Source organism: Stegodyphus dumicola, chromosome 3 (assembly GCF_044657685.1).
Source record: "Stegodyphus dumicola isolate Sdum_Otavi_A_Nest chromosome 3, ASM4465768v1".
NCBI classification, from domain to species: domain Eukaryota; kingdom Metazoa; phylum Arthropoda; class Arachnida; order Araneae; family Eresidae; genus Stegodyphus; species Stegodyphus dumicola.
This window is the reverse complement of record NC_140770.1, coordinates 52,655,591-52,683,358: the sequence shown is the minus strand read 5'-3', so window position 1 is coordinate 52,683,358 and position 27,768 is coordinate 52,655,591. Positions and strand designations below refer to the sequence as shown.

Here is a 27,768-nt window from a genome sequence, read left to right as displayed (position 1 = left end):
TTATAATTAAGAAATTATTTTTATTGACTAATGACAAATGATGAAGGTGAACAACAACTTCTACAATTCTTCAATGATCAATGAAGGAGACTTTAGCTTTTAAACCTCTTGTCGTCTTGATTCCGCTGTTCGTTGTGATGATGATCATGAATTGTCGGCCGCTGGATGCCAGATTCATTCCTTGCTTAATGTCTTCTCCGCAGTACCTATGAGTTAAATATTTTAAACATGGAATCAGAGCTTTAGAGTAAAATGGCAAAAACAGTTACATCTAATATTTTTCAATGACATTGGTATATATACAATTTTTTAATGATTTTTAGTTATGAAAAGGTGTTAAGAATGCTCAGAAGATAGATTAAACAGTTAAAAATGGGCAAATTAGTGTGTTTGGTGCAGAAATTCTGATTCGAAGAAGATGCATTACAATGAAAACATATATATACTATTTGTAATCGGAGCCAATTTGTATTCCTTTGGCGAAGGAGGAACATTACTTTGGCAACATCTCTCTCTCTCTGTATCTCTCTGTATAAGATGTTAAAAAAATCAAAGAATGATTTTGATTGTTTAATTTTTTAACGCATATACATGGTATCCGAGACGAAACACATTAATTTGAAATACTTATACTAAACATAATAAATAACCCATACAATTTTTTTAGCTGTGAGATAAAAGAATAGCTGTGGAAATTTGTATTTAAAATGTTCTAGCAGGTTTCTTTGATGATTGTACTTGTAACTCATTTTTATTTCATTTTTACTAAATATGCTAAAAACCGAAAAAACTAAAAAATTTGAAAAAAAAAAAAAAAAAAAAAAACCTGAAAAATGGCAACGAATGCTGAAAAGGACAAACCGTGTGGTAGTGTGCGGAAATGGGGTCTATTATTGCAGTTCCAGACGTTTCCGTGCGGAATATCATAAAAAGCCTCCGATGCTAAGAGAAACATAGCATAGAAACCAACATTTCTAGAGAAAGTAGCTGTTGTTAAAAGGTATGGTGGGTGGATCATCAAGAACATCAGAGGAGACTGTTAATTGCATTTCAGGTTCGTTTTCAAAAAGTTTTAAGAAATTCGTTTGTATGAAGTTACGTGAGCTTGGTGCTACAAAATGTGCTACGCAAGTGCCTAAAGATTCACGCATAGAACTGCAGTTGTTCTATGCATGAATCTTTTCTTTAGGCACTTGCAAGTAAAACTCGGCGATAAACTCAAACCTGCAATGTTTACCGAAGACATTCTTCATCGCTAAAGTATCTCAGATGTCAAAGGATGCCTGGAGAGAAATCAAATATTGATCATATACCATCCGCATCAATCGTGAGCCTCATGTAGAAGTATTGGGATTGAACAAACAAAACTTTTTGTCTCCAATTGTTATATAATCTTATTTATGTATCCAGTGGATGCTCTCTTGTGTCGTATTCTTGAGATTGCCATTTCTTACTTTTGCAATAAAAATGTACTAGAATTATGCGTAACTCAAAAATCTAACCGAAGAACGCCTTAGCCAAACATACTAAAAGATTATTGCTTAAATTTTCATCTCACAAGTATCTGCTCTTAGATGCTTCATACAATAAAGTACTTCACACAACATGCATTTGAAAATTTACCAATACATTTACAGCGTACTATGAGGAACTTTAAACACCACTAACGAAAACTGTATTCGTGATAATAATTTAATATAAATTTATTTTTCAAATATTTCCAGAATTTTAATTGCATAAGAACTCCACCCAGAAATTCCAAAGTATCTCCATGTAAAATTCATTTATGGGGAAAAGCAAACAGTACAACCGGGCTTATCAAACTATATAATAATTTCTTTATTCTGTTTCATAGTTTGTGACTATATTCAGCACAAACGAGATTCTAAAGCTCCTAGCTTGTGCAGTTTTATATCCTTACGTAGCCTATCGAATTAGAAGTTAAGCAAATAAATAAAAAAGGAAACAACTTTAGAAAAAGTATATGTGCTGTTTCAGCAAATATAATTTACATAAACGAAAAATACTAATATATATATAATGTAAATAATAAAAATGTGATTGTATAATTTAATTTAGTAATATCCTCTTAATTCCTCGTTTTAATTTTGGTTATTTCCTCTCTCTATACTAAAAGCAATAATAATTTTTCTGGACTGTGCCATTTCTAGATTAATATGTGTCACATGTCTTGCGTAACGCTGATGATGCAGCTAATTCAGAACTTGAAACTCAAAATTTTGAGAACTGAAACTTTGTAACCTAAACCAAAACACTCTCCTGGTGAGCTTCGATATTGGAAAATTGCGCACTTTGCTTCATCTTCTGTTGTCGCTTGGACGTTATTTTACTCTGCTCTTTTCCTATCGCAATAGTACCAAAAATGTAAATATACTTGAATAGGTGCGATTAGAGTACCAAGTGAATTGGGCCACAAATGTCAATTGAAATAAAAATGAACATTTTAACCTTATTCGCCTGCCAGATTTCCTAGTCATCATGGATTCAACATTTTAGCACTTTACGTAATCAGAATTCGTCCTCTTTACTAAAGATCCACGCTGTACTCAATTAGTATTTTTGAGTTTGCACGTCTTAATGCTTCTATATCAGTAATTCCGAAATAATTTTTATTACACACACACTTAATTACGTATTTATATATATATGTGTGGGTATGTGTGCGTGTAATGAAGCAAGCTTAGCTGCAATGTTCTAGGATAAGCTGATGGCGTAAAACGCTGTAATGTTGATCCATAATGAAGAGGAACTTGGTAGCCAAAGCAGATAAAATATTTATTTTTATTTCAGAAAATATTTGCGGCCACAAACAAATTGCCACCCTACTCGTGCTTTTACAAGAACATTTACATTTTGGAAAACTTTGCGATGAAAAGAGAAGCAGCAAGCAGCACTCTATCTAAGCCGAAGTGCAGAAAGCAAGTGTCTTGCGTTCAGGATGAAATTGTAATTGAAAATGAATTAGTTTCGGCTCTCAACGCAGTTGTTTGGATAATTAATAATGTTGTAACATGATTATTGGTTGTATCATGATTACCAAAAACTCATAAATGCTTTACAAAATATGAAATAGATAATAACACTAACACTAATTCCAAATTCCAAATTTGGGCTTCCAGATGCCCATATTCGGATGGAGACATACGTTATTTCTGTTTTATCACAATGCGAGAAACATACATACATTTATGCACATTCTTCATTATTTAATTTCTTCAGCTATAATACAGGGCGATAATATTTGGTGGCAACAATTTAAAAAGTAATTCGCCGTTTATAGTGAATCAACGAAAAATGCCAAAACGAATTTAATAGCCCTTCTAGGAAATTGCTCCTTTAAGCTAAAAAATAATAAAAAAATCTGGAAATATTCAGGTATTACATTACGTCCAAAGAAGAATTTTGTTAACGTTATGTGTGATCCCTATATTTATTAAATATCACCTTCTTCGCATTTAAACCAATTCAACAGCAATATCGCAAAATAATTTAAAAATGATCCTATCTTTAGAATTTCCGATACACAGTCCCGCGCGCTGGAGATCAAATTTTTTTTTTTTTTCCGTACAGGTTTGCCATTGCTCGCTTTTAAATCGTTGAGTTTCTTAATCTAAAATTCGTTAAAGTATTGCAAAATATGAAATCGATAATAAAACAATTTCCAAATTATTGCTTCCAGATGCCCATATTCTACGGAGGATTACGTTATTCAAAATTTGATGTCTCTAGGTGCCATTGTTTTATCACAATGTGAGAAACATACATATATGCAGATTCTTCATTATTCAATTTCTTTAAATATAGCACAGGGCAATGATATTTGGTGGCAACAGTTTGAAAATTGAAACGGCCATTTACAGTTTTCAACGCCAAAACGAAATTAATAGCCCTTCTGTGCTAACGCCTTTTGGGCTAATTACTTTTTGATAGATTAAAGTTATTTTTACGTAACTATTTAAAGAAGTTAGGACTTTGTGACATTACATTCGTAAATATTAACCTCTCTGGTACCATTAACTGAACAGCTGATTTACGTGACATGCTTTTCGGTTCTGTATCCACTCAATGTGAGAATATATACAAATCTCTTGTCAGAATATAGCAATTCCAAAAGGAGAATCACGGTTAGGTTATTCGAAATGGTAAAGTGGACAAGAGCTATTTGCATAAGAGAAGGTACGCCTAATTAGAAGACTTTCTAAAGAAACTGATTTGAAGCATTTGTTATTAAATTTGTGTCTGAAACCTTGAAAATATTTACTACATATACTTTTATGATGTTTGCTTATAAAATATAGAAAGTTTTGCTTTTAGCCCCAATAATACATAACGAATATAATTACCTTAAATTTTTGCTTTATGGAAATCAAGTAAATGTTAGATTTATTTGATGTTAAATCAAGTAAATGTTAGATTTAATTTTAAAACTTTGTCATATTTAATTTTAAAACTGTTCTCATGAAATCTTATTTTAAAAATTTTTATGTCTGGACGTATATGGCGATAATCTATATTTAAGTAAACGAAATAGTAAGTAACCTCCTTCGAATTCCTTGCATATGGCAAGCTAACATCCCACTAAAGCAGTCGTACTTTTAGACCGAATCATTCCTTTTGCATGTCATTGTACTTAATGCGTATATCTCGTTTGTTATTCTTCGAGAGCGTATGCATTGAGGAATGATATCTCTTCATAGATAAGAAAGGATGCCAGGAAGAAAAGCCACCGTCTAATTATGTATGCAATTATACCAATGAGAAAAATACGGGCAATGAGATAGTTTGCCAAGAAAAAAAGCAGAAATGTAAATAATCTCGTACATGTTTCCTTCGGCCATATTCCTTGTTCTGATTTCTACTCTCTCCTGTAGGCATCTCCCCCTGTACTTGCTTGACCTCGAGACCAAACGGGGATAGAAACTAAAGTCCATAAAGGTCACCATCACACGTTTTTTCGGAGGAGCCTGAAATTAGTTAACAATAATATGTTTTTATTTATGATACAAATCATTTTAACGTCGTTGGAATTATAAATATTGAGGAAAAATTATTCAAATCTTCACAAAAATCTTTACCGTATAGACCCGAATGATGTGCAATTTTTTTTTCTTACTAAACTTTATTGTAAAAATGTGGGTACGAACATAACGTGGACTGTTCAGAATACACAGTACTCTAAATTTTTGCCTATACAATTAACCGATATTTGTTATTAACAACGTTCGTCCGTGCGGATTTGAAGTGAATAATGACAACACTACTTGATGAAGCGTCAAAACACACTTTATTGGCCAGTATTCTGAAGACAGCTCCAAAATCAAGTTTTACAGTCTTCGAAGATCTACTATAAACACCCTGGAACAGTCAGCGACACAGCCTTCAGTCTATCAGGCTATCACGGTGAAGACAGCTTCACTGCAAAGCACCAGAGTACAGCTTTCGACTCTTGCTCGGTCGTTCTCGGAACTTCACGTACTCTCGAGACTTTCCATGCTACACCTCGCGATGCACTCGACGATACACTTGAGTACAGCTCCCGACTCCTCGGTTCAGTCGTTGCCGGAGCTCAACACATTCTCTCGACGATGCACTAACCGCGATACACTAAGAGACTATTTCGGTGCACTCGACGACCCACTCGGCACTCGCTGATCGACTGTCAACTCGATCGACTCCGCAAGGACTAACTGACTGCAAGACACTAACTGACTGACTCTCCACATACCAGCAGGGTTTATATAGCATTTGACTTGTGTTGGAGAACATTCTGGGCTAGACCAGTAAGAATTCGTTGCAGATGATTCTCCATTCGTTCATAGCATATCGCCAAATGGGCGATTTCTCGCAAATGTGGCATGGCAACACTGTCTTTCCTTGCCATTTTATGGCAACCCTAGACCTGCCTTGCAGGGAAGCTGTCTTACCGCGTCTTAACATTTTGTAACGATATATTTGTAACGACATATAATCAAATTTAAATAGAACTTGATATTTCATTCAGAAAAAATCATTCAAAGGCTTAAGGTATTTTATAAAAACTGCAATTAAGTAAAAGAGAAAAATCTGCTCCCGTAAAAGACAACACAGGTTAAAAAAACGTACTTTCTTTTAAATAGTTTTTTTTTTTTTTTTTTTTTTTTTTTTTTTTTTTTTTTGAATTAAAGAGTTTAGGAAATAAAATGAAGGTAATTGAACGAATAAGCAACAGTACAGTTTAAAGATAATAGATCCTGAAATGATACCTGTATCCACCAGCTGCAAGAATCGTTCGGAAGCTCTCTTTTTGGATACCCTGGTGTTTCAATCTCTGTCTCTTCCGTTACATTACCACCACAAATGGGAGGCTCTATATCAGGAAGAAAATAAAATTCTATTAGTTTTCAAATCCTTCTTGTTAACGTTACAGCTAACCTTTGTTATCCTTTTTTCTTTTTTCTTACTGATCGATTTTGCACTGCTTGCTTTCAGAAGAAATTATTAATAATTGTTGTTTTTTGATGGCAGAGATTTAGGTCCCCTCCCCCAGAAATGAAATGAATACTTCTTAAGTATTTTCTCCCTCCTTTTTGCATGCCTTTATGGTGCACCTGCACGCTCGACACATATTCTGGAGATCCAAAATTCGAATCCCTGCGAGAGCAATGCGGATATCTTCAGTTTCCTTGATTCGAAAAAAATTCTAAAAGTAGTGGCGCCCGAACTGAAAAGTGATTGACGATAGTCTATCACCATCAAGATTTGGTGACGGTGCCCTCAGCCACCAAAAGGAGGTTATATAATTAAAAGGGAGATTATATAATGTATTTTTTTCTTTCATTTGCTTATACCTTCGGGGTGTAACTGGAAGTACGCTCGATGAGTAATCGGTAGGCCCGGAGTTCGAATCCCAGCGAGGGCATTGCGCATTTTTCATGTTCCATGCATCAATATAACCTAATGACTCTATATATTTATTGAGGCTTTATTTCTTGTAATTGAGACCGAGCATATTTTATCAGTAATTGGTAATAAACAACTTATGAGCATTAAAACGTCTAATCTTATTAAAATAAAGAAATGACTTTTATTTTTCAGTCAACTCAATTTTTTTTGTTTTCTGTTTTTTGTTTTTTGTGGGGGGGTCACTCCGCTTCTGACTTTCGATTCTTAATTTTCTTTTTTAATATGTTCTGAAGTATTTAAAGAGAAAATTCTATTTGGAAAATTTAAAGAGAAAATGTTGTTTATATTATTGTATTTGTGTAGCTTTTACAAGCCATCGATACGCGATAAAATGTAAATAAGTTTCGTTTTTTTTCTGCCCAAAATACATTTACAAATAAACAAAATATCAAAGTGCACATCTTGATATTTTGACTACCTTGGAACCTGTAAAATATATATCTATGTTTCTTAAAAGCTGTATTTCCAAAGATAAATCAGTGGATTTAAAGCTTTCAATAAATAAACTTAATTATATTAATTATAATGTATAATATAATGCTAACATTTTTTATCAAATAGCCATGAAGTTTAACCTTTTAGAATAGAAAGATCATATTTTTACGGTTGATATTGTTACGAATTTGGTATTTAAAAAGCTAATTTTAGTTCAATTATAAATTAAACGGTTTTATTTCCCGCGCAGTGCAGCGCGTGACGAATATTAAAAGAAAGCTAAGCCGGAAAATTGAAAATACAAGAGCGCGTGCATTTAAAACAGTAACACAGTTTTTTTTTTAACAACAGTAACACAGTAACACAGTTTTATATTAAATAAATATGTCTTTTTGATTTCGAGAAAGTACCAGAAAATTTAAAAATCTTATAAAAGGAGGAAAACCTCTCAGTTCGTTGCAGTTGCTTAGTTTGTTGTTTAGAAAACTGCTCTTGTTGATTGTAGCGAGTTCGCGGATTAGCTTTCTTTAGCTGTTTTGAATTACATTCTATTGGACATTTGAGTAGTTAAAAGATAACTACTGTGAGATATTGTAATACTGTATGATAATTTGAGAAAATTTAAGCATTTTTGTTGTGATAATAATAAATTTTTGTTCATTTTTCATGGGACTTGTGCATTCATTTCATAGCGAACCCGTACGCACGCAACAATATTATTGAAAGCAGAAGCAACAATCAAACTCGATTTGAATTATATAATATTAGCTATAACCATAACTTCTCTTTTAGAAGTGAATTATTTAACCGATAAGAAAATTTTTATGTTGTTTTAGTTGAAACAGTGCAGAATTTTTGTTATAATGTAATAAAATAATTTTATTAAAATACAGGTTTATAAGTTAATGCATTTTAACTAAATTCTTCCCCTTCGCTGTTTTCTTTATACAAGATGGAGGATTTTTAACTACCCATTTTGAAAGTACTATACTCGCCTCTAGGGAAAATGAAAACTCGAAATATTTTAAACGTTTTTCGTTACATTTGTCCATTTATATTCATGACAGGTAGATTTTACTATTACTTTTTGTGAGTATTTGTTGTAGGTATTTGTGAAATAATACGTCTGCCAAAGCAGCATCTCTTTCAGCAACGCATTGTACAAGATGATTACGGACACGATCAAAGATATCTGGTGTTATATGCTCAGTTTCCCGCTTGATTCCTTTCTTTAGCTCTTTCACATTTTCCACTCCTTATCCTTAAGTGTCTTCAAAGGGAGAAATTGGGATCACCTTAGATCGGTGGATCTGGCGGAAAATTGGGTGTCACGAGATGCAGAATTCTTCTGTGGTCGTCTGTCCAAGCGGTATAGCCATGTCTCCATTTCAAAACATTTCCGAAAAGTATTCGCTGGTGGTCGACCAGCGACCAAATAGTTAAGTTGCTGAACACTGACAGTTTGTTCCATGGTTCCAATTTCCGCGAATGGACTGGATGCATGAGCGATTTTGTGTTTTTCCCATGTGTAACGTGTTTACTAGCCAATTTCTCTTAAAAAGTCTTCCAAAAAGTCATCCCTTCCCTTATGCAGAAAGCCCTTGAGTTCATTGCAAAAATTAAAAAACCAAAATTAAACCGAAAAGTGTTCGTCTGGTAGACTTAGTTAAGGTTTTACAAATATCTGTAGTAAACGCACGCATTTGTAAATTCTACGTGGCATGTATGTAAATAGACAAGTACAGCGAAAAAGATGATATAAAATATTTGGAACTTCGTTGTCTCTAAGGCCGAAAATACTATTTTCAAAAAGGGTAATCAGAATTTCTATACTCTGAATTTTCAGTGTATACGAGCCAGTTTCCCTTAGAAAGTCCTCCACAAAGGCATCCCTCCCCTTAGGCAGATAGCCCTAGTGTGCTTTGCCATAATTAAATACACCAACACCAACTGAATTTTCATCTTTTGTACAGCAAACACAACTCTAAAAATTGCTTAACATAGTTCTGTTTTATGCTTCCTCATTTAGAAACATTTTACATTTAATTTCTTGAAAAAGAAAGAAAAAAGATATCAGTTGTGTTTTAGAGCTCACCGTAATAATTGCGTGAGAAAACTGTCTCACAGTATTGTCCTGTAGAGCCAGGTGGGCAGATGCAGTGGCAGTTCTTACCGTTTTCCCTGTACGGAGAAAGATAACCTCCGTTTTGACATTGCTGCGTATCATTGAATAAGTTGGGACAGAAAGCTGCAATTAAAGGGAAAAAAACTGTGTTACTAAAATATATAAGAAACCAATACAAAAGGCACTGTTCATTCCACATGGAATGTTGAGAATAAAATGTGAACATCTTCAGTGTATTCTGTAGACGGAGATAAGCAAAAAAAGTATTGTGAATATATAGTCAAAAATGCATAACTTACGGTTTGCGAGATGTCATACATCAGTAAAAGCGTATATAAAAGCTTGCTGCTTTCTTGTTGGAAGAAATGCAAAACATGTGAGAAGTCCTCAGTAAAGCTTCTGGAATTCTGGGAAGGTGTCTGGATGTTTAAAATAATTATGTTCGAGGATACTCATTGATAATAAAATGAGAAACCAGTTTCTCTCCGCATTTTCTTATTATTGTCTTCAATATCCTGTAATCCGTTTTTCGTTATATTACTGTGGGATTCTTTTTTCCATTTACCTTTGGCCATAAAATGCAGTTTTGGCGCTTGATTTTATTTTGCAACATTCTGTATACATGTGTAACCGGAAACTTCTCGGTATCAATAATATACATTATTTATGTTACAAGGTATTTTTCCGCTCTTTTCCACATTACTTCGTAGTATAACTGGAAGAATAGTCGACGAGTATTCTGGAGGTCTACTTTATACTTATCTTAATATTCCTCTCGGGAGGTCGACTGAAAGCCATTCCGGCGTTCTGTCTAGGTCAATATCTAGACAGATTCGACTTCGATTTACCTTCGATTCCAAGCGAACAGGGCTTTTCGTGATTGGCGTTTCTGTGATTTTCCCCATGTGTAATGTGGATACATACCAGTTTCCATTACAAAATGAAGGTATCCCTCCTCTTAGAACGACAGCCCTTGCGACGATACAGGGTATTCTGTAGACGGAGCCCTTGCTATCTACCTATAGGTAGATAGCCCTGTATCATTATATCAATTTCTTTTAATATAATGAAATTAACAGAAAGAAAAGTCGCCTAACCGGAATAGTGGTTAACGACGCTGACAGCTATACCGAAGAGCCTGGGTTCAAATTCCGCAGATGACACGGATGTTTGTAAATGTATAGTGTCTGTGCGGCATGACGGCGCTCTAAATATTCGGCTAGCCGCAAGTCTTCTCGACAGATTGGTGGTAGGAAAAGAGGGGTGGGAGACCCTCGGACACGTGCTCTCCTTCAAAATTGGGGGGGGGGACTGAGCAAAGTCGTATTTTGACCTAGATCACGGTTTCTTAAATTTTTTTCAGTCGCGACTCCTTTTTATCACTGAGATTTTTTTCGTGAGATCCAGGACCCCATAATATTTACAAAAATTTTGTGGCAAACAATAAGTATTGCGTAAATCCGACACACGCGTTGTAAGGATCTTAAGTTTTACTAACGTTTATTTTATTTTAAATCTTTACTATCACTTGTTATTTTCTACTTCCGGCCAGAATTAAAAGCGTTAACTTATTTATGCAAATTTGTCATGCGAACGCCAAGTACTTAAGTTGTGGCTTTTTGCCAAGCAAGAGAGAGGAAGGAGTGATTAGGAGCAGGCCGCTTGCCATTGCAGTTTTAGTCGGTTGCTGGTTGCCTTCAAGGCCAGAGGTTTAATCCTCTTGATAATTTTTAAATAGTGTTAACAGTTCTCTGTACTACATACGGCCTTTCTGTTAATATACGGCCAATCTTCAAGTAGACACTTGTTTATTAATCCAAAGTTAGTTTAGTTAGAATTTAGTTAATATTTTTATATTCTTACGTTCAGACCACAAGTGGTCTCTGTATTACGAAGTCCGGAAATCATTGTAAAGAGAGAAAAATAAAGGGTTTCGTATACCCTTCCTGTGTATCTTGTCTACTTCCCACATTTATTGAACATAGCTTTAGTAAGCTCCCTGTTCCGAGTCAGGTCATTTAATGTTCCCAAAGCAAGTAAGGAGGAATACTGAACCTGATAGCGTGAATGAAACTGTCAATTTTTTCACTTGTACTGTAATATACTTTTGCAGTTTTAGGTCACTAACTTTAATCTCTAATTTTGATATAGAGCAACAAGAAAATTTTAAATAAGTAACAGACGAAATGACAGCGTCACGTGCAAAGCAAGGAAAATGAACGTTTATATTATAAAAAGAATGCGTCGAAACGTTTTCGTCTTATCTTTGTCTATTTACAAATACATTGTGTAAAAATATTTCGTAATTGTAAATTTATTAAGATAAGTTAAAGAATATAAAAACTGCTAAAATGTTTGGCGACAAGAGAGTCGCTACCCACAGTTTAAGAAACCCTCACCTAGATGGTGCTTTAAGGCTCTTTCCAACGGCAGGCGCAATCTTGACCCCTTGCGAGATGAATTTCATGGGCTTGCTCTGATATCAGATACCCGACGTGATATTATTGTCGATCGCTTGAGATAAGCCGCCCACCAGCGGCCGAGCGGTAAAGTCGCTGAACACTGGTAGTTCGGTCCGAGGTTCGAATCCCGTGAACGGGCTGGCTGCATGGGCGTTTTCGTGGTTTTCCCCATGTGTAACGTGTATACGAGCCAGTTTCCCTTAGAAAGTCCTCCACGAAGGCATCCCTCCCCTTAGGCAGATAGCCCTCGTGTGCTTTGCCATAATTAAATACACCAACACCTTGAGATAAGCCACAATCAAACTGAAACATAGCAATTGCTTCATTAAAAACGCGGGAATGAAGGCTGAAATGAGCTGCAGCCCCAAATGAGGTGGAGAAAATAGGTGCTGTGCGGCGATGGCGACACGAGTTGCGATCGGAAATGGGGATAGCAATGAACTTGTGATAATTTTAAAGAATATAATTTATACAGTCTACAATAATAAGAGTATAATTCATACAGTTCATTAATAGGAAAACTGCGAAATCTGTGGAACAATGTTATTTTATCCTGATTGAATTACTGCTGGACAAACAGACGGAATGCATAGATTATTACTGGTTTCCAAACTAATAAATGTGAATAAAAGTTGCATTTTATGTTAACGTTTATTCATTGTTTTATACATATTCGCAGATATTCTTAGAATTCTTTGGTGTCATTAATTCATTATTAGTCTTCTGACATGCTCAAAATTTGTGTCCGAAAGCATCATTCATAAAAAAAAAATATAAATAAATAAATCTTACCATTGCAGGAGTACATCTTGTTGACTAGTTTTGCATCCCTAAAAGAAATAACTCTCCCTGTCCCTAAGAGGCGTTGGTAATGGGGATTCTTTGTTACGATAGTATTCCTCTCAAACAGCTTGCTGCTGAAGGCCTGAAAAGAATAATAGCTAATACACAGTATGGAAAGGTACAATCTATATTTAATCATAAAAGTTTCAGCATAGCGTCTGTAAATTTTAGAAAATAAAATCATAAAAAAAAATCGGAAGACCTCTGCAAGTGTAATTTTTAACTCGAATCATCTTTTTGAGGTTCTTCAGAAGAGTCGGCTGTTGGATGACGTTTAGTTTCCTCGTTACTTTTCTCTAACTATGAAACTATGCTTATATTTATTCTCTACTTGAAATAAAAGACCGCCATATTTAAGAGACATTTTAGTTCAGGGAGTAGGAAAGAGATGTTGGGAACCAAATTTGTAAACTTTGTGCAATGATTATACTTTTCATTGCAGTAAACAACATGATAGTACTTGTAATTGCTCGTAGAAAATTACATTGCTCTCTGTGATAAGTAAATAACATTCAACAGCTTCATACAATCAAGAAAAATTCTTCTTAAACTTAATAAACATTATTCAAGGTTATTTTCACGAATAAAAGTTAAGATTTGTTAATCACTGCCACTGTTTTCTTGGGTGTCCGCCGATAACATCGCGGCAAAAACATCGGGGACGAAAACGTCGCGGAGAAAACAACGCAAGGCGAAAACGTCGTGCTACAAAACATCGTGGGAGAAAACATCGCAAAGAGAAAACATCGCAGTTCTAAAACATCGTGGCACAAAACATCGTCGACGAAAATAAAGCGGTTCAAAAACTTCGCAGTTTAAAAACATCGTCGTCGAAAATATCGTGGTACAAAATAAAGTATCTACAAATCATCGCATGACGATAACATCGCAGACATGCTTTTCTCAAATTTTAATAATTATAAATGGCTATTCCCATAATGATTTGGGAGGGCAAGATGTAAAGAAGGATAATTTTTACCTTCACATTTTTTTATTAACTAATAAATTTTTGCTGAAAAAGTAAGAAGGAAACTTAAGCATAGAAAATTAAATGCAACTTATAGATTGTACTTCTCATGAAACATTACCAGTAAAAACTTTATAAAAAATGATTTGCTAATGGTCTTTGTTACTTAACTATGTCAGTTTAAAATTCCATTAAGTGCTATAAGTTGCATTAATTTTCTATGCTTAAGTTTCCTTCTTATTTTCTCAGAAAAAAAAATATTAGTTAATAAAAAATATGAAAGTAAAAATGCCATGCTAAAGCCTGAATAAAGCATGTCTGCGATGTTATAGTCATGCGATAATTTGTAGATACTTTATTTTGTACCACGATATTTTCGACGACGAAGTTTTTGAACCGCTTTATTTTCGACGACGATGATTTGTACCACGATGTTTTAGAACTGCGATGTCTTCTCTTTGCGATGTTTTCTCCCACGATGTTTTGTAGCACGACGTTTTCGCCTTGCGTTGTTTTCTCCGCGACGTTTTCGTCCGCGATGTTTTTGCCGCGATGTTTTCGGCTGTAACCGTTTTCTTGTTAGTGATTGAATGTCCAAAATGTCCATTCGTAAAACTTTGAAGATACGATGCACAGTTTTATATACATTAAAGTATTGATATACTATAAAAAGCATAAAAACTATCTCACAATTCTAAATGTTCCTAAAATATAAAAAAGTAATAAATTGGCTGTGAATACTTTTAATATCTAAGAAGACCTATTGTAATAAAATGTCTATATTTTCGCGTAGAAATATTTTAGTTAGCTTGTAAGGTTTATTTCCCTCCTTACTGAATGCATTCGTGGTGTAATTGGGAAGTAAGTCCGACTAGCAATTAGAAGATCCGGAGTTCGAGTCTCCGCGAGGACATTGCATGTTTTTCACGTTTCCTGCTTCGACAAACTTAAAGACTCTATAAATAGTGCTCGACACCACCGTGGCTGACATTTGGGTCGCGGCCTTCCCAGTCATCTTTTGGGTGGTGAAGAAATAGGCTTTCCTGCCTTTTTACCGCGTGTCTTCGTGGTGAAAGCACGTCCGACTAGTAATCGAATGGTCCGGAGTTCGAGTTCCATAGAGGGCACTGCCCATTTTTCAGTTTAACTGCGTCGACAAGCCTAATAACTGTATAAATTAAAAGCTTTCGAGAGAACATTAAAATTTAGTAAATGCAGTTAAATTATAATTACCATAGGACTGTAATGCATGACTGATGTGTAGTCATATTCCACTCCACGAGGATAATCGAGGCCAGTTGAGAATTGCGACTGTAATCCTGGAGGTATGTTATTCCATAAAATTGTGACATAGCCATCTCTATCCAGGCGAGACTGTTCGTGAAACATGCCAAGAGCATGACCTATCTCGTGGACTACGACAGGAATCTATAAAGAAATAGAAAGGCTTTACATATTTGCTCCATATAGGTATGAGAAAGGCAAAAAAAGACAATTTATGATTGGTGCTGCTGTTTCAAATCATTCCCCTCTGGGGATCGATTGGCGGGGGGCGATTCCGGCTTTCTTAGACACCGGGATTCCTGGTTCTTAGACACACTCGACTTCTGGGGTAAATAACCAGTCTTTATAGTGACTAGAAATATCGTTTATTCGGTGGTAGGTTCAGTCTCGGTAGGGACCGTACTCTGGTACTGTCTGGTCTGTCCAATAGTTGTGTGGACGTTACATGGTTTGATATCGAATGTTGTCCTTGGGGATTTGGTTCCCCTTGGTCAACACTAGGGAGCAGTCATTTTGTTTTTGGTGGATGCTTGCCGTCCCCCATTGACTTGTGTTCTTATTCCCAGATTGTGTGCATCAAAATTGTCCTCCTGGGTTGCCTCCTTGGATCGCCTGTAGGGGTTGGGACATTTTAACATGTAAGAGTTTCTCTAAGCCTAGGTCTGGCAGCAGTGTACTGTTTAAAAAAATTTTTAGAAGCTAACTATAAGAAAAATAGAGATGATCTATAACTGCCAAAAATACTCTAGAGAAGATGATGATTATAGCATTACTAGAAGACAATGGTCAAATCAGCAACATGCAGAATGTCAAGATACGGTCATGGACCAAGACAATATCTGGAGAAGGTTACAGTTCGTTTAGCTATCAGAGTCAACAGTCAATTCCTGTATCGATGTATGAAAAGGCAATTCTAGACGAGACAATCTTTGTTTAAGGATAGATAGCTATTTTCCTCTTTATTAGAAGGTTAGGTTAGATGAATATTTCAAAGCCTATAAGCGCTATCTACCTAAGGGAAAGGATGTTTTCATATAAAACTTTCTAAGAGAAACTGATTAGTGTTCGTGTTACACACGAGGAAAATCACAAATTAACTATAAGCCAACTCGTTCGCCTGGGATCGAACCCAGGTCTACTCCCAGTATTCAGCGATCGTAACCACTCAGCAACTAGTGTGGCCTATTAGAAGGAAAATGCAGTATAAACCATTATGTTTTAAAGAATTATCGCAGTATTATTCTGATTACACGACCAATTAACAAATTGGAAGAACCATAATACAAATCTCGAGAACACATTTAAGTTTTCCTATTTTCCTTACCCGAAAATATATCTGCTTAGGATAACGTTGTTAATTCAAATCTAAGTATTTTAACGTAACTTAAGAAGCAAGCGTGGAAACACTAATTTTATTCACCAGTAAATTTGTTCAATTTTGTCATAAATATGTTGCTGTTACAGAAGAACTTAAACTCATAATATTGTAAAATTTTCTAGACTTGAAAATCATTATTGTGAAAAGCGATTTAGAAATTTTGCTGTAGTATTGAAGTATTTTACAACATTTTAAACTACTATTTATCCGCTACCTCTAGGAAAAGACATAATGCATTTAATGCTTAAAAATGTGTATAAATCCAGAAAGCTGGTTCTCATCAAATATCACTACAAGAGTTTCCTGCTACATGGGAAAATTAAAACTTCCTATATTTTTCAAAGCGTTGGAGCTTTCCTTGATAACCTGTATATGCTTATTTAATATCGTAAATAAACAATTTCATAAACACTGCTCAGTGACCAATTTATAATTGACACACGAATTGGATTCATTTTAACTAATGATTTCCACATATCAGATATTCTTTCAGCAAAATCTGTTCGAAATTTAAAATATTGTCTGTCCAAAACCATGATCCTCTATCCTAATTTTGAAAATGATAGTTTTTGACAATCACTAGATTTTATATAACATATCCATATAAATGTGCTATATCACTTTGTAGTTATTTATCTTTCACATTTGTTTCATTAAAGTAGAAAAGCAGCATATATTTAAGGATTTCGTATTTACGTTTCAAGCTTTGGCGTTAGGTATTAATCATATGAAAGGTTTTTAGTTTCTTTATGCATGTTGCTTTGGTTACTTTATGCTTATCAATTAAAAGAAATCTAAATTAATAAAAACTAACTCTTTCACATCCGGGACCTATTGAAACATCTTGACCTCTAAAAGGCTGGTTTTGCCTTCCGACTAAGGACCAACACCTGAAAGGAGATAAAAAATTTGAAGTAAAAATTTTTATACCAGAATAATTATTTACGTTTTCAAAACATATTAAACTATTTTTGCACTCACCCTTTTGTGTCAGTTCGAAATCTAATATAAGAAAAGTCGAACAGAGTTTCATGAAAACGCAGACATGTCTTATTTTCCCAGTCGTCCATCGCGGATCGAATGCTTTCTCTCGTCTGCTTATTCACAGCTGGAAGAACAAAACAAACCTCACGAGTTGACGGAAAATGATATTCAAAATGAAGTACGATTTTCTTGCTGTTGATATCATGTCATGAGCTTCAAATTAAAATACGAATATCGCACTTTTGAATTCTATATTATACCATTAGGCTATCATTTGTTATTGTTATATATCGGAACAATGATACTGATGTTCAATTAAAGCGATTGATTAATCGATTTATTCTGTATTAATTATAACCACTCATATTAATAATAACCAATTAAAAACATTAAAGTGATTAGTTAGTTCGAAATAATCACATAAATGGTGGTTATTAATAATATGCAACTATAAAAATATAGTTAACATGTTCTATGCCGTAATAATATGCAATTATGAAAGGTAAATGTAATAATTTTTAAACCGTTAAAATTGAGACTCGACATTGCACATGCGTGTGACAGCAAATGTTATTACGTCAGCAGGTTCGACAGTTTAGATTATTTTAGATGTTTGGGACTGCCAGTTTTGGTGCTGCTTTTGTTGTTAACGGCTAATACGTTATAAGGATTTTCTTCCTTCTCTTCGCATGCTTTTGTGGTGTAACTGAAAGCATGCCCGACGCGTAATCGGGAAGTCACGAATTCGAATCCGGGCGAGGGCATTGCGGATTTCTTCAGTTTCCCGATACTGAAAAATTCTAAGACTCTGCATGTGTACCGAACTGAAAAAAAGCGGTGGAGAATAATTCGTCACTATAAGGACTATTGGATCCCCTCATCCCCAGTCGCCCTTTAAATGGAGAGTATATAAGGTATTTTCTGCCTTCTTTCCGCATGGCTTCCTAGTGAAACTGGAAGCACGCTCGACGTGTATTCTGTAGGTTTGGATCTCGAATCCCAGCGATCGCTTTCTTTCTCGTTTTAGCATTGGTATAACCTAATGATTCTACACCATGTTTAATTGTTTTTACATTTGCATTAATTTTACGCTACCCATAAAAATGGGGTATTTAAGAATAATAAGGACATAATTTAACAATCATAAACGTTGTTGTTGTTACTTAACCTAACTCTTCTCTTGGTTAGCTATTAAGCTAGACCAAATCCATGAGTCCAAGAATCATCAATAAATCCAAAACGAAAGCAGGCCTCTTCAATAGGTCCTCTTTTAGAAGTCCCAAACAGTCGAGGATTGGTTCAGGAGTGAAATGATCATCCTACAGAGGGATAAGATATCATTTCCCCAATCAAATTTAAGGCATTTCAGGATTCGACTTAGTAGACTCCTCAAAATAGTCTGCTGAGCTCAGTTACTCTCAAAAGCAATAGCACCTGCCGGATGCTTGCTAAAGTACCAGTCATGTGTCGAAGGATAATGCCAAGAAGAGGAAACAGTAGATTTAACTTTTGCCAAGAAAAGGAAACAGTAGATACAACTTTTGCCAAGAAGAGGAAACAGTAGATTTAACTTTTGCCAAGAAAAGGAAACAGTAGATACAACTTTTGCCAAGAAGAGGAAACAGTAGATTTTGAAGATCTGTCCATTAGGGAATGGACAGATTCAAAAAGATGCAAGTGGTGAGAGTCATTGAAATAACTTCCTTAGAACGGGCATCAACATTTTATTACCACTGAGGCCAATGTATGAAGGGATCCATTTCAGATGTACATTTTGATAAGATGAGAGTTTTTGTAGCAAAACCAAAATAGACAGTGAAATATTATCACCAATACGAGGCCGATTTTGCAGATGCTGTCTAGAACTGCGACTATTGGTCAAAATCCAGGTATCTTTGTAGGCAATGCAAATGCATGCAGCCTTAAGGTTTAATTGCTATAAGATCATAATGAAAAACAGAACAGTGATCATTGTTTCTAGTATTAATATTAAAGCTATTAATAGGTATTCTAATGAAAATTCCACTACCTTAATTCCCATGTTCTTTTTCACTGCCATCGGTGAAAATCTGAAGGGCATTACAAAAAATGCTATTTAAAGTTTCCAGAGCAATCTGCCAAAGATAATCTGGTAAATTCGTTTTTTTTTGTGGTATAAGAGGCTAACCCTTTTCGGCACGCTGCCTTTTAAAGTCGGAGCTTTGATTAAAAAAAGGTAGGCAGTCTAATTAGGCCTAGAGGAGTACACAAGTAAAATTTTGTGAAGATAGCATTTATCGTTTTAATTCTGTGGGTGTGCCCAAAGTGGAACACTGATTGAATAGAGCTTCGAAAACAGTGCTGAAACGAGCATTGTTGTCAATGAACTGACCGATGAGATGCGAAGAAACAAAGAATACAGACTCTCAGTTGTTCTAGATGATCGGTGAGCCCGGTCTGGGCACACCTAGGATTCGCCGTTTGATTTTAGGCAAGATTTCAAGGTAAAAGTTTAAAATTAATATAGAATAAGGAGATTAGCATACAACCAAAAAAATAACAGAGAAATTTCTTTTCAAACAATTCCTTTTATACCCTAAAAAAATCTGGAAGATTTCTTTGAAAAATGAGGGTCTTAAAAAACTAAACATGGCTAAAATATATGAACTGGTTTGTGTTGAGCTGCCATCTACTATAAATAAAGAAGGTTCAGAGTAACCTACAGTAACCTATAAATCCTTTTTCATTCAATTTTTCTGTGCTTACAGAAGGAAATTTTTAGGTGTGTCCAGACTGGACACACTGTATCGCAAAGGGTTAAGTCTGTATGAAAATAGACTACAGAAAGTATTTGATTTTAATCTTTGATTAGAAGCCCAATCATGCAGAAGTATGGAGGTTTGTTTATGAGTACCATAACTGTATAGTTTATTAAAGTATTTTGACAGTTTAGTTTTGCGTCTGAAATTCAACGGTTGTATATCGCATTCGAAGAGGGCCATTTCAGCCGACAGCTGTTGCGTAAACCTGCAGTTAGAAGGGACGCACTCATCTAAACACGCTCAAGTTTGGCCAAATTGATAAGCGAAGCACAGGAGATCTACGAAACATATTCCAAAATGGGTCTTATTCGTGACATATATGTAGATGTGAGAGTAGATGAATCCGCCCCTACTCGGTACTAGGTGTATGCTTAAGGATGTCAAGTCTTTTCCTAGAACTCAAAATCAGATTTTCAACGCGTTTATTACTCATCAACTCCTGATCAAGCAAGTAGCCCAAATATTTAGGATGTTTGATATTTGTGAAAAGTTAGAAAAACTTTGTGAAGAAAAGTTTTGAATAAGTCAAGCGACTGATGAAGAAGAGGAGAGGATGGTTGAATTCTTCAAAGGCAAAGAATGTGGTTTTAAGAGATTTTAACGTTGACGGTTTACTAACTAGTGTTAAGAATAATACGGAAGGTATTGCTTTGATAGAGGAGTTGTAGGAACTGCTAAAAAGCGTGTGATGCAGAGAAACGTTGAAAGCCGCAGTAAAGCATATAAGGTATTTCTCCCACTTCCCTAGCGTGCCTTCGTGGTGTAGTGGTCAGCACGCTGGTCCGGTATTCCAGAGGTCCGTGGTTCGATTCCCGGTGAAGGCGTTTGCTATTTTTCATCTTGCCTGCTTCCAAAACTGTACCTAATGTCTCTACAAGCATTCAAAGCTACGTGTCAGCAATATAAGCGATTGTAACACAAATCGATGAAAACGTAAAATCTCAAAATTCTTTGTCACCTCACATGATTAAATACATTAACAAAAAGAAATGGTTCTTATTATTAAAAGTTAGAAGTGGCCAGTTATTATTAATACTAATAAGATTTATTACGTGAATGGGAATATAGACACCGACTACCAGATAACTAAACAGCATTCTAGAGGATGTCAAGTAAAGTTATACTATCAAGTCATGGACGATAAAGTAAATTTATGCTACCAGGTAAATTCAAAAATAATATTTAAAAAGATTATAAGCCAGTTAAACGTCTTTCTTTTGCTGATAGTTAGAAACGCATAGAGTTTGGAGATGAAACAATTTTTTGCGATAATAACTTATTTTTAGAAGGCCTATCTCTAGGTTAGATATGATAAGCTATCTTAATATTCAAGGATGCGCATAATAATTTCTAAATCAGCTATATTTTAAATTAAATCTACAAATACTGAAATTAATTAAAATCTGCAGCATAATCTAGACTACCTCAAAATTACTCTATATGTTAAAGTAACTGTTCTTATTTTATATATACTTTCTTCATTTTATAGGTCTTTGACTATAGTACCATTGTAGAAGAGGAATTAAATTCAACCATTATTACTATCTCCATCTTATTTATCCATTTTTTATCAGTGGTTATTTACGGAAATACAAATGTGCACCTCATTTTTTGAAAAAAAAACTTAATGGGCTCCATGAATGGGATATCGCAATAACGTATCTCTCATGAACGAAACTTAATAAGAATATTTATAAGAATTGTACTCATTGGTGTAACAACAGGAGATTTCAGAAAACAACATACTTATTGGTACAACAAAAACTGTTTTCAAATTGTTAATAAAGGACAATATATATAACAATGAAGATTCAAAATTTTTAGCGAAAAGCGGAAAAACACAATGCAAATACTTACATGAATGAAAATTGTATGATATCCGTCCACTAGGCCATAGTGATAATATATTTAACAGTCCTTTTCTTTCTTGTAATTCATCTTCAATTTCGTTTTCTTCATCCTCGGGCAACTTGGGTAGTACCATATCTCCTTCAATCAGAGGGTCTCCTTCATCAGTTTCCAAAGGATTATTTTCGGTAAGAATATCCTGAAAAGAAAATGCATAATAAAGGAAGAGTGTTAGAAAATGTTCCTTTCTGATATAATGAATTTAGTCTTTGTCTGCGTCATTCCTTAAACATTTAAATTTCTAATTGTGTTATTCCGAAAAAGGAGCAACGAGGGCTGTCAGCATCAGCTCCATCCCAGATTAGTTCGTTGCCACCTGTCGATGGAATCAAATATTTGATAATTTTCTTCTTATACCACCACCTCAGCAAAGGACTTTCGGAATCCCATGTTGCATAGACGCTGCAGCCGTTTATTTCATTTGCGATTTAAACCTGAACCCATAAACTTCGTATCCACTGTTCTCTGTTCTCTAAGAGTGCTGATAGGGTTGCAGATATAGCACCCTTTCAGATAATATTTCGGGGGAACCTATGGAGTCCCTAGTCCTTAATTTATATCCTTCAATTGCCTGTCACTGTTTGGGGACATAATGAAAAATGTACATACAACTTGCATATTGACCGCCCGGTGGCGCAGTGGCTACCGCGTGGCGCAGCTGCACCGCAGGTCCGGGGTTCGATCGCCAGGCTGGGTAAAGTTGACTCAGCCTTTCATATCTTCAGTGGGTCGATAAAATGAGTACCGAGTTCCTTTGGGTACTAAACACCGGGTAGGTCCTACGACAAGCTGACCACTTGTTCAGAACATATGCTGATGCATTCCGGGACCCAAAGGTCAAGAAAGCAGGTTTCGGGGCACTGCAGGCCATGGCCCACTAGGCCTGTTGCGCCACTTAGTTTACTTATGTATTATCGCAACAACCTTGCCGAAGTTTGGTGAATTTTGCGGAAGAAAAGTGCAATTACTTTTATTGTAAAACATCATGTGCACATTTACCTGTTATCGCAAACACATTGGCGAATTTTACTCAAGAATAAAAACAATTATTTTTATTGTAAAAAAAATTATGTATACATTTACATATTATCGAAACCACCTTGGTGCATTTTGGCGAATTTTACAAAAGAAAAAGAACAATTACTTTTATTGTAAAGAATTAGGTAACATATAACATACAAGTTCTATGTTTTAGCTATATATATTTATTCTGAAAGATAAGCAGCAAACCTAGTTGCAAACGAGCTTTTGTTGTGGTGGAAATTTGCTTTAATAAAGGATTGGAAGTATTGATCCTTTAGCGATTTTGCGGCAAAATAATATATTTCTGGAGAAATTTCACCTCTTCTATTATAGGAATACCTTACAAGCACGAATTTTAAAATCGAGTTCTAGACGAAAAATAATCATAAATTTTCCATAAAAGAAGTTGGAACTTGGAGTACTGCAAAAAGAACGCATACGAAAATGGTTACGTTGAAAACTGAATATTTGTCACACGCAGGGTTGCCTGAATAACTGTAATCCGCAGGATTACCAGAGTTCGATGTATTCTGAGGCATTGCGATTTATACTAAGGTAGTTGGGATAATACTTAAGTACCATTAAAAACTAAAAATGATGACTGCTTCTTGTTTTTGTTCTAAGGTCCGGTGGCGCAGTAGCTAACGCATCGCTCAGCAGTACCACATGTCCAGTGTCCTGCAACAAAGCTGACCACTTGTTCAAGGCATATGCGCGCGCACCAGAGGCCCACGGTCAGGAAAGCAGATATCGGGTCATTGCAGGCCATGGTCCACTCGGGCTGTTGCTCTACTGAGGTTAGATTAGTAATTTTTGTTCTAAAACAAGGATCTAGAATTTAGCAAGCTCATGCCACGTACAACTGAAAACGTTTCTCAATTCCTAAGATATGATGTAGTAAAGTCTCACTCAATAAACTCTTCTTGACATAAAAGTTTATTTATTCGTACTGAACAAAACATTAACCGGTTACATACTTACGTGTTATATACTTACGTGTCTTACTTACGTGTTACATACTTACTTAATTTATATACTAACACTTGAGTGACCGATGAGCTGTAAGAAACAAGAAAGTAAAATGCAGAAGAACATGAAACCGTAACCGGTTAACTGAAGGCAAATTACAATCAAACAAATTATATTTAATATATTATTTCCTGTAAACATGTTACTGAACCTTCACTAGGAAAAAGCGATTTTAAATCTTTAGTTAAAGCTTTTCTTTAAGAAAATAAACCCGTATATTTATTACAGGAAGTCGTATTTTTAAAGTAACGAATGACAATTGAGCATAGAAATGCAAACATTAAGAAAAATATTTAGCTTTAGACATATAGAAGGAACTGAGAATTTCAAATCCATCGTTCCTTTTATGCAGTGAAGCTGTAAATTTAAAGAAATATTTGAATCCCCGAAAAGATGTATACGTATCAAAAAAATATAGAAAGCATTCAAGAACAGGAGTGAATGAATTTTTATTAGCTCAAAAGAGCGTGATCTCAGAAGGGTTATTAGTCTCGAAACAAGAATTGCGTTGAATCACTGTAAAAGGCTGAATCACTTTTCAAGTTGTTGACACCAAATATTATTGCCCTGTATTATTTTAATAGAAACTAAATAGGGAGAATGTCGATGAATGTAGGTATATTTCTCGTACTGTGAAAAAACGGTGTTATCTATTTCACATTGTGTAAAACTTTAGCGAATTTTCAAGTAACCAACTCAACAATTTCAAATAGAGCACTGACAACACTGTTACTACTACTATTAATAATAAAACATTTTGTCGCCAGCGCGCGAGACTGTCTTTCGGAAATTCTAAAGATATGCTGTTTTTAAATAATTTGTGATGTTGTTGTTGAATCGAATTTTATGTGGTTTAAGTACGAAGAACAAGATATTTAATAAATAAAGATAACACACAAAATGAAAAAAAATTAAAAAAGTCCCTTTTGGCGTAATATAAAATCTCAAAGCGTTCAGATTTTTATTTTTAGCCCAAAGGATGTTCGACAAGAAGGGCTAATAATTTCGTTTTGGCATTTTACGTTGATTAACTTTAAACGTTGTACTTTTCAAATTGTTGCCATTAAATAGTAGAGCGTGGCATTATATTTAAAAAAATTAAATAATAAAAGATCTGCATGAATGTATGTATGTTTCTCGTCCTGTGAACAAACAGCGGTATCTAAAGACATCAAATTTTGAATAATTGTCCTGCACTTGAATATGGGCATCTGGAAGCCCGAATTTGGAATTTGTTACATTATCTATTTCATATTTTGTAAAACTTTAGCAAATTTTTGATCAACAAACTCAACGATTTCAAAGAAGGCAATGGCAACACTGTACGAAAAAAAATTATCTCCAGCGCGCAAGACTGTGTATCGGAAATTCTAAAGATATGCTTTTTTTAAGAAGAATTCGCGAAGAATATGGTATTTAAAAATAAATATAACACATAAAACGTTAAAAAACCTTTTGGGCGTAATATAAAATCTGGAAGCTTTCAGATTGTTTTATTGTTATTATTATTATTCCCATCTTTCCATGTACTACCGTTTCTGAAAAAAAATTGTAACTCTGAAACTGATAATTTTAATAATCCATTTTATAGACCTCAGAAGAAACTAGTGTCTGTTTATCTGCATACAGAGTGTTTTTAATGAAGCAATGTCAAATAAAAACGTTTTTTTACAAATGAATCAGAATTCCGAAAAATTGACACGACCATCTTGCTGTATTCTTAAGATTTCTGGCACTTCTGAGGTATTTCATAAGAAAATATATTTACGGGAAAACAGCAACGAAACCAACAAATACATGAAAGTCGATACTCCAAGATTTGCTTGAGTATCCAGGCTAAAATGCTGACAAAGAAGTGTATAGAAATAAATATCTGTGTGAAAGTTTGAATTAAAAATGATACAGCTAAGCTGGTATGATATAAATAATATGGCGTCTGCATTTTAAGTTAAAGATAACCAAATAATACGCGTTTGGACGCACGTGACTGAGTATCACTCATCAAATGTTGCTCACGTAGGTTTCTGTAGGACAAAAATCATAAATAAAAAAAAAATATAAATAACAGTGCAATTACCTACCATGTCGGATAGAGGCAATTCATCGTCTAAACTATCAATGGGTTGCAACCAGACGCCGCCAACAGATTTTCCGAGAATCCACAAGGCCAATATCCACGCAGCGTCCATATTCTTTCTGCATCTGCCTAAAAAAAGGGACTAAGTAATTATTTAAGTCCCAAATCTCTTAAACAAGTGACGTCATAAAGCCCTCATAATGCAAAATTCAAGGTTCTTATCAGGACTTCGAACCATTAAGGAGATAACAGGGTGGTTTATATCGACAGTAATTGGGCTATGGGAAGATGATACACGAAGGAAGAGGTGGTCGGCTTTTATGTCTTTGCTGTCAGTGCACTGTTCGCGCAATTTATCAAAGTCAGAATTTACCTTTCCTTAAGGCTTCCGATTTTTGACAGCATGAGGGAAAACAACGAAAAGCTAGGACGGAAATGTGTGCAATGCAATGTGTTTTATGTGCTAGTTCTGCTTTTTTGAAATTATGTATATTTATACATCCATAGATCCAGTTTCTCTCTTAAACTCGATTTTTTTAAGCTTTTATCTGTGCCAAAAAAAAAAAAAAAAAAAAATAATAATAATTACTGAAAAGAAAAAAAAGGTCTGTTGTGTACACCACATGACTTCCTACGGAACATAAAATTATAATCATTTTCCCCTGCATTTCATTTAAACTTATTTCCTCGAATTTCCGAAACTTATTTCATCGAGATATATTTTCCATTCAATAAATTCAGTTCTCACTTCGCGACAAGGCAAAAATACATAAAATCTCAGAATATCTTTATTAAAAATTGAAAATCTAGAAAAATATAAAACACCAAATACAATTAAAACAAATCAAAAAACAATTTTTGCATTTAAAATTAGAGTTTTTACGCAAAAGCAAGCAGTTCGGCCAGAGGGTTTTTGGTGCACAAAACTGAAAGTTTCATTTAGGTTCCACTCGGCAAAAACACTGAAGGTGCAGCAACTGAACGTAATTCATTATTCTGCTAAGTTTCAAATGTAAACAAATATGGTTGCTATGGTAAAAAATTAGGTTTAGCCGCACTTAAACAACTTTCAAATTGTTGATAGTTCTACAACTATTGCATGCAGATTTATACTAAAGGTATAAAAACCTTAACCAGAAGATAAGAACAGTATAATTCAATAATTTTTAAAGGAAAAAATGCGCTATTTACCAACATGTAAGAATAAAAAGAACTGAGCTCATGGAGCCGAGTAACAGAGTGGGTATATATATATATATATATATATATATATATACATATATATATATTTAAAACTGCTGCCGATTGCAACCAAAAAGGGCGGTGCACATCTACATATTATAGTAGTCCTCTATAAAAAATTTCAACATTCTGTAACTACTCGTTTTTGAGCTATGCGAGATACATACATACGTACGCATTTATTCTGTCCTTACATACAGATATCACGCAAAAACATCCTTAATTGCAGTCAATAGTGATAAAAATA

General features: G+C 34.7%; 1 protein-coding gene across 1 annotated transcript; it reads right to left on the bottom strand.

Moving 5' to 3' along the window:
• On the bottom strand, nucleotides 1-26,437 carry LOC118181406 (blastula protease 10-like). Its single transcript, XM_035350534.2, has 10 exons — nucleotides 26,284-26,437; nucleotides 22,100-22,289; nucleotides 17,439-17,565; nucleotides 17,272-17,347; nucleotides 15,029-15,223; nucleotides 12,778-12,910; nucleotides 9,494-9,646; nucleotides 6,264-6,367; nucleotides 4,843-4,985; nucleotides 1-206 (listed from the first exon to the last, which is right to left on the bottom strand). Exons 1-10 carry the CDS (start codon nucleotides 26,389-26,391, stop codon nucleotides 71-73), a joined length of 1,365 nt encoding a protein of 454 aa, XP_035206425.1. The 5' UTR covers nucleotides 26,392-26,437; the 3' UTR covers nucleotides 1-70.
• Nucleotides 26,438-27,768: the final 1,331 nt, after the last annotated feature.